An 11,888-nucleotide genomic window follows, 5' to 3' on the forward strand; every position below is an offset into this window, starting at 1 on the left:
AGGAGGAGGATGGCGAGGCAGAGGACAGAAGGGAGAGCCCAAAAGGATGCCCGAACCTGGTGAGCCAGCCCCTCTGCTTCTACCTGCTTTCTGAAGCCATATTACTTTTCATTTAACGCACTGTGCTAGGCAATTACAGTTTGTCTCCCGTGGTCAAAAGAATCACTGAGAATAAAACTTGCACTATTTTACTATCCATATTCTTTCAATCCACATTATTTTTTTTTCCCCCCCCCCCCAGGAAAATCTCGACTAGTCCAATCAACGATGGACCAATTTATTCCCTATAAGGGCTGGAAACTTTATTTCTCTGAAGGTATCTTTAGACCAAAATTATATGTAGCAAGTTGGTTTTTTTTTTCTAAAATTGGTTATACGTAGTGTTAGTAGAGTTATAAGTTCAATAAAGAACAACGAAAATTTCATATATAAAAACATAAAATAAAGACTTCACTCTTGTGATTACTGTAATCTCTGTGATCATTACTGGGATACTGTGGAGATTATAATCTACCTTAGTTTTGCAATGCAGAAAAATAATGGAAGAAAAATTACTTGTTTATGTATTTTGTGAAGTGGAAAGAATTATTTCTGTCACTAACGTGGTGTGTTTCTAATTAGTTTACAATGACAAGTCTCCTTTTGTCCAGAAGACTCAAGCGTTTGAAAAGTTTTTTATGCAGCGCATTGAGCTTTATGATAAGGTAAAAAACAAACCCAAACATATCCCACCCCAACAACCTGTTGTTGATGCAGGAACACTACAGATTTTTGGGTGGTTTTCTTCATCAAAAGTAACCTCCTTTATAGACCTGAAACATTTAGAACATAATTTGGGTGTTTCACTTCTAATTTGAAGTGTGTTTTATCATTTACAATGTTTCCCAGGATGAAATAGAAAGAAAAGGAAGCATTCTCGTGGATTATAAGGAACTAATCCAAGATAGAGAACTGACTAAATCGATACCAAATATATCTACTGAACTAAGGGATATGCCTCAGAAAATACTGCAGTGTATGGGCCTGGCAATTCATCAGGTAAACATGAGGGTCTGATACATGGAAGCATAACCCTCGCAACAAAAAAGAACCAGTGACACTTAGAGGCAATTATGTTATAAACCCCAAATCTCTGTGTTTTCCTGTCTTAGGGGGAATTACTGTTTATTTAAAACTCAAATCCTTTCATCTCTTGCCTTCCTGTATGACCCACAAAATCACATTTTGAAGTTGCTTTGGTCTTGGTGCATTTTTGTTATTCATCATTGGAGCACCTGACTATAACTAAATGTAGTTCTAACACCTATGTCTCTCCCTACTGGAAGTTCTAATTCCTGTGGGCATCTGCGTCCCCCTTCCTGTTCCACCCAGGTGCTCACCAAGGACCTGGAAAGACACGCTGCGGAGCTGCAGGTGCAGGAGGGATTGCCCCTGGATGGGGAACCTATCATAAATGTGCCTCTCATCCATGCCAGGTAATGGGTGCTAAGTAGTTGCTCTTGCCCAAGGAAGAGCTGTCTGCTTCCTGTCTAATCCTTGCCTGTGTCCATGTATGGTGCTGAGGGCTTACATGTTTATGGGAAAACTGGGCTCTGTGGAGCTTTTTCCAGAACACCACTCTACATTTTGCTTTTTTCTTCCCCATGACTTCATGTCCTTGTGAAGAAAAAAGTGAAATGAAACCTCCTTGTAAGCTGAATAAACAGCTTGAACTAGAAAAACTTGTAAGTAGAGAAGTGGCTTATAAGTAGAACAACTATTCTATAAAACATGTATTGATTAAAAGCAGAACTATTTAAATTTCTGTTGGCTGGAGGAGCTTTTAATGAAACAAGTCCTTAGAACTTCTTTTCTTTGTCAGAAGTAATGGCATCTCAGGCTTCAAGGGTCTGAGGGAACTGGGTGTGTGAGCCCTATTGGAGTTCAAATGGAGTTTAAATTACTTTTTAAAAATTATTTTATTTTTTATGATTATTTTTAATTCCCTACTGGTGGTGGCATAGCCATAATAAAACTTTGGTCCTTCCATGTTGCAAGTCTGAGCTCCAGTCTTTATCCAAAACAATGGAAAGATACAGTTATGGATGACCATAAGGTAATGTCTGTTGTATTGCTAGGCCAGAGGTGTCACTGGATAAACAACCTGGACTGTTTGAGGCTGTTGAGGTGGATTCATGTGGAGAATATTGAATGTTCTGCTGCTTTCTAGAACAAGAATTAAAGGCTGTGCCATGGGTGTGCCAAAAAAATACTTCTGAGAATTTTTCCTGGGTTACCATTTTTAATTGGGAAGAGGATTTTTCTGTCTGTTTATGTTTGGATGGGTTTGGGGGTTATTTTTATCCTCCATTTCTGTGTGCTAATGCTGAACTTTGATGCAGAGTGTACAACTATGAGCCTCTAACCCAGCTGAAAAATGTGAGGGCCAACTGCTACGGCAAATACATCGCCCTGCGTGGCACCGTGGTGAGGGTCAGCAACATCAAACCCCTGTGCACCAACCTGGCCTTCGTCTGTGCCACCTGTGGGGATGTGCAGGGGGTTCCTCTCCCTGATGGGAAGTACACCCTTCCCACCAAGGTAAGCTAAAACCATTGAACTTCATGCTTTTTGTTGTGTTTTGTCAAAAAGCAGCATCGCTGGTATTAAAAATAAAAAAAAAAATTAAAATATAGTCTTTAAAAGCTAGGCTAAACAACTGACACATTGAAAAAGAACTAAACAGACCAGGCAACTTTTCTTACTGCAGACCCTTGTTGCTTGTAAAAAATGTATGCTGCTGGAACAGGATGTGACAAGCAATGTGTGGAATCTCCCTGAAATCTGGAAAAAATATTATCTCTTTTAATTTCCATTTCACTAGTTAGGTTTAAAAAGACTCTTCCACCTTGCTGTGGTGGTTTTCTATGCCTACATTGTTTGGTTTTTTGTTTAGAACTTTCTATTTTAATTTTACTTCTTATTATCTGGATTTAAAAAGTCATTAGATATAGGACAGTGCCTGGTTATTTTATGTTTCCTCATGTGCTCGAGTGGAAAAAATTATCGTCTCTGGAACATCCATGGGTATTAAAAAAAAACAACAAATCAAAAGCAACCAACTAAAAAATACTGCCCAACGAAAACAAATGAACAACCAACCCAAAAAACCCCCCACAAAAACCAGAAAAACTCCACCAAAACCAAAAAACAAACAAACAAAACCCAGAGCAAAACACAACCCAAAAAACCACCCACTACCTCTTCTTCCCCCCTGCCCTGCCCTTCCCCAGCTCAAACCCGTTCACCAAGGCGCTCACTCAACTCAGCTGTATTTGCTCTGACAGCTATGAGTCAGGTGTGTGCACTTGATGGCTTTTCATTAATTATGTAATTTGTAGCCCTAATTTAACTGGCTTTTTTCCTGGAATGATACTGAATTATATTGCCTCGCTTTCCTTTTTTTTTTTTTTTTTTTTTTTTTAAATCAAATAAGGCAATTTCACCTTAGGGTTTTTAAAAAGGCTGGGAATGAATCAGAATTCCTGTTGTTGCAGTGCCTTGTTCCCGAGTGCCGGGGCCGGTCCTTCACAGCCGACAGGAGCTCTCCTTTAACCGCCACAGTGGACTGGCAGTCTGTCAAGTAAGCACAAAAATGGGATGTGACGGGATGGCTCAACCCATGTTACACTGTGTGATTTTAAATATCATATTCTTTTGCAGCAAGCACTCTCCAACATTTGTGTCACAAAGCAGTTGGTTTGTCCAAGCCCTGGTATACTTTGTAACCTGCCCTGTAATAGTTCTCTGGAAATTCCTTCTGCCCTTACCGAGCTCCTCAGCTCTTTGCAGCTTTTCTTGATCACTTCTAATGGTGTCTATGATTTCATGATTCCCTTTAACGAGATGTAAGTCAGCTAGAAAAGCCCTGTTAGTTTAAACTGGTGAGCTGTGCCACTTGACCTGAATGAACTGGAAGTTTTAAGTTTAAAAACTCCTGCTGCTGTTGGCAGCTCCAGAGAGCGCTGTTTATCACAGCTTCTTTGGTAAAGCTTGGCTTGGCTTCAAGGAAATCTCCGAGCCCCAAGTGCAGAGCCAGAGCTGGAACTTTCACAACCGGGGGGTGAACTACTCTTCTTGTTATGGTCTGAGAAATTTCTTGGGCTGTTCTAGGGTTAGAATACCAATTAAGAATTCATGAGAGTGGTAATGTCTGAGCTCTTCATTGCTTTATATTGGTCCCTTTAACTTCATGTACCGTACTTATTTCTACGTGAACATGCTCATCAGTGGTAGAATATCTGAATTTCAACCCGGAGTTCTGGGTTTTATGCAAAATTTATACCCATTTAGTGAAGTGTGACCTGAAGAAGATGCCCAGAGCTGCAGATGTTGTGTGCTGCAGTCGGACTGGAAGGTGCTGCACAGTGTGTGAGCTGCCCTTGTGTGTTGCAGGGTGCAGGAGCTCATGTCAGACGACCAGCGGGAAGCAGGACGGATCCCGCGCACCATCGAGTGTGAACTGGTCCAGGACCTCGTGGACAGCTGTGTCCCAGGAGACATGGTCACAATCACAGGCATAGTGAAGGTGTCAAGCACTGAGGAAGGTGAAGTACAGCACCTGAGAACTCCTTTTTCCTTCACGGGGGTTTTTCGGTAGTGCTTACTCAAGAACAACAACAGTCACTCCCCTTAACTGGAGCTCTCAGAGTTGAAAGTGCATAAAGTGTAAATTTCTTCAGAAGCTACCAGACTTTTACAAGGAGGAGTTGGTTTAGGACGTTAATTGATTCATGTTTTCCCTTTAATATCCCCTTCAGACATTAGGACAACTGTCAAACTGTTAGTTTAGCTTCCCTAGAGAAATTTTTCAACCCTTTTTTCTCCCTTTTATTCCTTTTATTTTCAAAGTGAAGAAATATGTTGTGCACTGTTCTGAAAGAATTCATTGCAGATAACTGCAAGACTGTTTTACTCTGAGACTTCATTTTCTGCTCAGTAATCAATCTATATAAAAAATTATTAATTATTAATTCATAATTGCTGATTAATTATGAAGCTACGTGTTTAATGCTTCTGCACCATGCATCTTTTTTTTCCTCTAAATATTCAGTGGAAGCATTTTATATTCAACTTTTATTTGACTACAAAAATTCCTGGAAAAAATAATTTTTTCTGGGACAAAATTGTCTCTAGACATATGCCCTCCAATTCAGCAAAATATTTGTGTATGTTAGTGGAGGGAACTTCAAAGAACAAGTGTAACTAGAAACTTATTTTGCATCAATTTTACAAAATGCAGATATTCAGTACTTAAATATGAACATGGCTGTACATGATATTTTTGAATTACTCTATGCCATTTGTAGATAATATGAGTCCTTATTGATAGAAGAAATGCTCCATCATCCTTTCTCAATTTTTCTAACAGGAGCTTCTAAAAATAAGAATGACAAGTGTATGTTCTTATTGTACATTGAGGCAAATTCTGTCAGCAACAGTAAAGGACAAAAACTAAAGAATTTTGATGATGAGACTTTTCAGAGATCCTTCATGGAGTTTTCCCTTAAAGACCTCTATGCTATCCAAGAAATTCAAGCTGAGGAAAATCTGTTCAGGCTCATTGTGAAGTAAGTTGTGTCAGACCTAGACCAGGTCTAGGATTAGACATGAATCAGTGTGACCACCTTCAGACAAACGTGACAGCTCATCCTAGAGCTGTGAAATATCTGAGCCTTGTGCAATAGAAACTGTCCTAGAGATCTAACAAACTGCAGTGGGAAGGGGACTTGGGAGGGAATGAAAGTATTGCAGTGGGAATATTGGGACTTTGGGAGGGGCTTAGGGATACAAGAAGTTACCTGTGTTCTAGTTCAACCTTAGAAAGCTTTGGGTAGAAAAGCGATTAGTTAATTTTGTTCCTCACCGTGTAAATTCAATTTGCAAATACCATTTTGTCCTCTGCTTTTCTACAGTGGAGGAAAGAGGTGCAAGGACTGAGCAAAGGGTGTGAAAGACCCTCAGTTCAGACTAAAAAGTACTCTTCTGCCTGGGGTGTCCCTCAGGCCCTCCCAGTGGAGTCAAAGAACACAAAACTGGCATTTTAAAAAGAGAGTTACAGGTAGTTACTTGATTAAGAGAAGAATAGGTGCAGGTACCACTGGGAAGCTGCTTCTCCTTTGTCTTTGTGAGGGCTCAAGTGAAAAGCTGTTCTTATTTCAATCATTTCTGATTATCCAAAAATTTCAAGAAATTTGATGCTGCTGATGTCTGTTGGAAATTCAGCAACAGCTTCCCAAAGGTTTTATATGTTTGTTAAGGTGTTCTGTGATGAGAGACAGAACAAGGGATTGTTTGTAGTAATACATGATTTATCTTCCATTTATATGACCTTGTGCTTTGCTTTTCAGCTCTCTTTGTCCTGCAATCTATGGCCACGAGGTAAGTCATTTAACACCTCTGCTTGCCATTCCAGTTTGAAATGTTTCTGCCACATTCAACTCCTAAGGGATTCACAGAGCTTATCTGGGATGGGGGGAAGGGGCAGGGACTGTTTTTACAGGTGACTGTGGCTCTTTTGGTGTCAGGGAAGTGGCAGCCTTAGACCCTGAAGTTCAGTGATCCAGAAGGAAAGGTTATTACAGCCAGTTCTGGGGAGCTGTCAGTGTTGGTCACCACGATCAAATACTTACCAGTGTTGGCCTGTACCACAACAGATTGTGAAGGCAGGTTTGGCCCTGGCCTTGTTTGGAGGATGTCAGAAGTTTGTGGATGACAAGAACAGAATCCCAGTGCGAGGAGACCCACATGTTCTGGTTGTTGGAGATCCAGGATTAGGAAAAAGTCAAATGTTGCAAGTACGGTTTCCTTTATTACTATTTTCTGTTTTCCTCTATTTCCTTGTTATCTTGACTTGTAACCATGGTAGGATAACTGTGCTAAGACCAAAGGGTTGACTGAGCCTGGCTGGAGCTATCTTTTCATGTAGGATGCCTGAAGTATAGGACAGTATCCAAAGGGCTCTCCTGCTGTCCTCTCCTTCCAGGGAGCCTGTTAAAACACCAAATCGGGTGTCCTTGGTCAGGCCCATGGGCTTTCAAGTACAGGCTTACAGGCTTGCTGTCTGCCCTTACACAGTTCTTTTCACCAACCCTTTTCCCCATGGAGGAGGCTCACTCCTTCCTGTCTTCATTTAGCTGGTCCATTGTGAAATAAAATAATATTCTTTGAACAAATGCTACTTTAAATACCACGTAACTCTTCTCCTGTGAGGTTTACTTCCATTCCTTACCCCATTTCTATGTTGCTAGCACACATCTTGGCTTTTTGGGAAAGTGACCTGCTGCTGTGTTTGGGTTTTGATCTCAGTAGGCATTTCTGCATGACTATGACAATTAGTAATTTTTTTTTCCTTAAACTCAGTGATTTTTTAATTCCATGTCTTTTTCCATGATTACTGTGAAGTGAAGAAGGGACAGAATTCACCTAGACCTTCTTTAGAAAGTCTGAGTCTTTCTAACATGGACCTGTTATGTTAGGATATGATTTGCAATAACTTAGCCAAAGTGATGGATTTGCACGCAAGTTGCATCCTAACAAACAAAATTTAAAAATTATTCTTTTGTTGAATGGGGACTCTCCAGCACAGAGTAACTGATTTGTTCGTTCACATTGTTACTAAAAAAAAAAGAATGCCATTCAAGAAAAGTTACTCCTACTGCTTTGCAGAAGTCTCTTGGGGTTGCAAGGAGTTATGATTTTACTGTTGGGCCATGTTAAGTAGAAAGAAACAAATTTGGGTTTACTTTGAATTATTTCTCCAGAATAAGGCTTATGAAATTCTTCACTTTGGGGAGGGAAAAAGTATTTGTTTCTCTTCTAGGCAGTGTGTAACATCGCTCCTCGAGGTGTGTATGTTTGTGGTAATACTTCCACCAGCTCTGGCCTGACTGTTACACTGTCCAGAGATGGCACTTCTGGAGATTTTGCCTTGGAAGCTGGTGCCTTAGTGCTTGGAGATCAAGGTAATCCATGTAATGCCACAGGTTCTGTGTAGCCACATGTGAGGGGCAGGAGTGTGTGTGCTGCTGAGTCTAAGATAAGCCAAAGTACTCAATTAACTGTGGACTAAAAATGTCTGTTTGAAGTATGATACTGGGTTTCCACACTGTGGGAAGTTCTGAGCTTCTCCAGTGACTTCTCTGGGGGCAATTGCAGGAAAACTTCAGTTCTGCAATTCACATACCAGACTTACTGGGTCAAAGAACTAGGATTTTTTTTGTTCAGGAATCTGACTTGATGTCAACTGCTGGACTCTTACTGGTTTTGAAAAAGGACTTGCTTTTGAGATTTGTTGTCTATTTTTAGAAAGCTTGTTTTGTCACCTTAATGTATTATCAAGGATGCTGCATGCCCGAATCAGGCTGGTTTGGCTGCATTGCCATGAAATGGAAACAAACCTGGCTGAAATGGAGACTTTGGCTGGTGTCTTCTGCAGTCCCTAGGGTTCTAAGCTGGACTTTGGATGTAACACTGGATTGTAGCACACACTTGCCCTTCAGTTAATGTGTGTTGTCTGATAAGTCTTTGTCCTGTTTTAATTGCTTCCAGGAATTTGTGGAATAGATGAATTTGATAAGATGGGAAACCAGCACCAGGCTTTGTTGGAAGCCATGGAACAGCAGAGCATCAGCCTGGCCAAGGCTGGCATTGTCTGCAGTCTGCCAGCTCGGACATCCATTGTTGCTGCAGCAAACCCTGTTGGAGGACATTATAACAAAGCCAAAACAGTGTCTGAGAACTTAAAGTGAGCACTTTCTGAAATGCTGATTTATAGCTCACATTCAGGAGTAGATGCTTCTGGCAGCTTTGTAGCTTGTGTACAGTTGCTTTCCAGTTTTTTTGGAGCGTGAACACAAACTTTAATAATTTTTAGTGGCTTTTGAGAGAGAAATTGCTGTTCTACTTTATCCTAAATGAGTAGGACAGGATCTTTTACATGTGTTTGAAGTGCAACAGAGTTGCTACAATTTTTCCTCTTCTCCAAGTACTGTGGTTCCTTGTCTTTCCAGAATGGGGAGTGCTCTGCTGTCAAGATTTGATCTGGTGTTCATCCTGCTGGACACCCCGAACGAGGACCACGACCACCTGCTGTCCGAGCACGTGATGGCCATGCGGGCCGGCCGGCGCGCAGCCTGCAGCAGTGCCCTGGTGACCCGGGCCAGCTCCCAGGAGCACTCTGTCCTCCAGGCTACGTCAGACCGACCCCTGCTCGAGAGGCTGAAGGTGGGACTTGTCCTGGGGCTGCTGCATGGGATGCTCTAAAGGAAATTTGCTGTGTTGGGTTTCAGGAGAGAGCTACACAACTGGGCTGGGTGTAATAATTTGATATGACATGATCTGCAATGGAGTACTGAATCCAAATAAAGCAGTGTGGAAGCAAATCCTTGGGCATCTGCAACTCCATGGATTTGGAAAGTATGGGAGAGGAAGCATATTTCTTACTAGACTTCAGTGATGGCTTTGAGAACTTACAGTGTCAAATGCCACATCTTGGGAGAAATACTCCTGCTGGAGCTAAACCCCTGCACTTTTGGAAGTGGGATATCAGCAGTGATGGTTTAGTCTTCTGTGGAGCTGCAGCAATTGGGAATTTGAATTTTCTCTTTTTGAGAAAGGATTTAACTTTATAGTGAATTCTATTTGGCACTTCTTACCCTTGCAGATGAGAAGCCCTGCCTGCTTTTTCTGAAATGGCCAAGTGTGTGTGTGTGTGTTTAGATGTCTGAGCATAGTGTGGGGACTTGAAGTACACTGTTCATATACGAAGCACTAAAGCCCTTATAGTGGTGACTTCACCAGATAGAGCATAAAGATGATGATTTGATATTAAAATTTTTATTTTATAGGCTTCTGACAGAGAGAAATCTAACTCTTTGTGTTAGATCTCAGCAGGAGAAAACTTTGATGCCATTCCCCATCAGCTGCTGAGGAAGTATGTCGGATATGCTCGGCAGTACGTCCACCCAAACTTATCTCCAGAGGCTGCACAAGTCCTCCAGGAATTCTACCTCGAGCTCCGGAAACAGAACCAAGGAGCAGACAGCACCCCCATCACCACGAGGCAGCTGGAGTCCCTGATTCGACTGACAGAGGTAAATGCAAGCTAGAATGCTTAAGGGATTGAAAGCAGAGATTATTCCTAAGGTACTACCTAAATCCTATCATTTTTTATAGCTTATTCACCACTGTGCTTTTTTGTTTTGTTAAAAAAAGAAGTGAGAATGCAAGAGGCTTAGAAGTGCTTAAGAGCTACTGCTCCTTAAAACTTCTTATAAAGTAAAACGCCCTTGAGAAGATGGAAAGAGAATGTGTCACATTCCCCAAAAGGAGAAAAAGTAGGTGCAGGCAGGAATAACCTGCTGCCCACCATGAACTTAGAATGCTTCTGTTTTCCTTTTCCCTAACGCTGCCTTAACAACACTATTTGTGATCTGCTGCTTCACAAGGCTACACTGCTACAAAGCAAATAAACTCCAAGCTGCAGCCTAAAAGTGCAAGTATGCAGGAGGTGACATTGGCACACGAACAAAAAATAGAAAGATCTTCCTCTAATCCTGTCGGCTTTTATCTCTGCTTCAAAAATTTGTGCTTGTAGCCCTTGTAGAGTGATTGTAGCCCTTTTTCACATCAGCTATGATATATCTTAAACCTTTATGGTTTTTTTTTTTTCTGTTTTAAGGCACGATCAAGGCTGGAATTAAGAGAGAAGTCTACCAAGGAAGATGCTGAGGATGTAATAGAGATAATGAAATACAGGTAATAGAAAACACTGCTTTAAAAATAAATAAAGCATCACAGTACCATTCACTTGAAACTTTTTTCCTTTACATTTTCAAACACAGTGAAGAAATCACTTTATCAAGCTTAGGCCCATGATACTAATATTTGGGTTTGTTGGCTGCTTTTTAAAAGCTGACAGCAGCCCTAAGTCACATACAGCTGCTGAGGCTTGTGAGTTGTGTGACCACAGTGGTTCTGTGTGTCTGTGCACAGTAACGCAGACATGAGACGCTGCTGAAGGGTTTCTTCTCCCATGGGATTACTCTCTGGTGCAGGTGAACAGTTAAAGTTCAAAAGTGATTTGGATGAATGCTTAGTCTAAGTTCCCTAGAGAGTGACTTGATGGTGGATTGTTTTCTACATGGCTTCTGAAAGCCCTCTCCAGCAGTTATGTTTTGGGAATCAAATCCACCTATGTTTGCTTTTATCTCCTGAGAGTTTTCTCTCTTTTTGTAACCTGTTTGTAGCATGCTGGGGACCTACTCGGATGAGTTTGGCAAGCTGGACTTCGAGCGTTCCCAGCACGGGTCTGGGATGAGCAATCGGTCGCAGGCCAAGAGATTTGTGTCTGCCCTGAACAGCATTGCAGAGAGGACCTACAACAACCTGTTTGACCTGCAGCAGCTGCGGCACATCGCCAAGGAGCTGCAGATTCGGGTGAGCTCGCCCAGCAGCCACCCCAGCAACAACAGACTGGCAGACCACTCACAGTTATTTATTGCCCAAGGGAGAGCAGCAAAGGCACCTCTGCTGTGCCTCTTTGCAATGACAGAAATAACAACAGAAATAACCAATTTACTGCTGTTAGGCCGAGCAGAGCTCCTGAAGTGTCTCTGTAAGCTTCACTGGCCTCACAGCTGTTTGCAGCAGCAACTCCCTGCACTGGTGAGGGCTGATCTGACTGATGAGGCTGGTTCTGAGCAAGATTCTGGTTTGATCTGTGAAAGGCAATGTTGGTTTCAGTGCTTCACTCCCTCTGGCTCCCCAGAGGAAACACCTCTTTTTGTTCCCAAATTTAGACTTGTGGTGTCCCTGCTCTATTTCTGATGTTTCTGCATGACCTTCTC

The 11,888-nt window shown here is 41.7% G+C and overlaps 1 protein-coding gene across 4 annotated transcripts in view; it reads left to right on the top strand.

Moving 5' to 3' along the window:
- Positions 1-6: 6 nt before the first annotated feature.
- MCM8 (minichromosome maintenance 8 homologous recombination repair factor) overlaps positions 7-11,888 on the top strand; it is a 13,450-nt gene continuing 1,568 nt past the window's right edge. For 2 of the 4 annotated variants that reach the window (XR_001859523.1, XM_017726722.1), the window contains exons 1-17: positions 7-59; positions 242-316; positions 622-704; positions 889-1,038; positions 1,372-1,475; positions 2,382-2,580; positions 3,537-3,622; positions 4,435-4,586; positions 5,411-5,609; positions 6,390-6,420; positions 6,696-6,836; positions 7,862-8,003; positions 8,590-8,785; positions 9,051-9,264; positions 9,924-10,133; positions 10,721-10,797; positions 11,289-11,478. Coding sequence is in view for 3 of the 4 variants with exons in the window: in XM_017726722.1 (XP_017582211.1) it covers positions 47-59; positions 242-316; positions 622-704; positions 889-1,038; positions 1,372-1,475; positions 2,382-2,580; positions 3,537-3,622; positions 4,435-4,586; positions 5,411-5,609; positions 6,390-6,420; positions 6,696-6,836; positions 7,862-8,003; positions 8,590-8,785; positions 9,051-9,264; positions 9,924-10,133; positions 10,721-10,797; positions 11,289-11,478 (2,262 nt within the window). In the remaining variant the exon portion in view is untranslated. Of the gene's footprint in view, positions 60-241; positions 317-621; positions 705-888; positions 1,039-1,371; positions 1,476-2,381; positions 2,581-3,536; positions 3,623-4,434; positions 4,587-5,410; positions 5,610-6,389; positions 6,421-6,695; positions 6,837-7,861; positions 8,004-8,589; positions 8,786-9,050; positions 9,265-9,923; positions 10,134-10,720; positions 10,798-11,288; positions 11,479-11,888 lie in introns of those variants that run through there. The other 2 variants (XM_017726723.1, XM_017726724.1) reach the window with 2 other exon arrangements.

Source organism: Corvus brachyrhynchos, unplaced genomic scaffold (genome assembly GCF_000691975.1).
Source record: "Corvus brachyrhynchos isolate BGI_N302 unplaced genomic scaffold, ASM69197v1 scaffold312, whole genome shotgun sequence".
In the NCBI taxonomy this organism is placed as follows: domain Eukaryota; kingdom Metazoa; phylum Chordata; class Aves; order Passeriformes; family Corvidae; genus Corvus; species Corvus brachyrhynchos.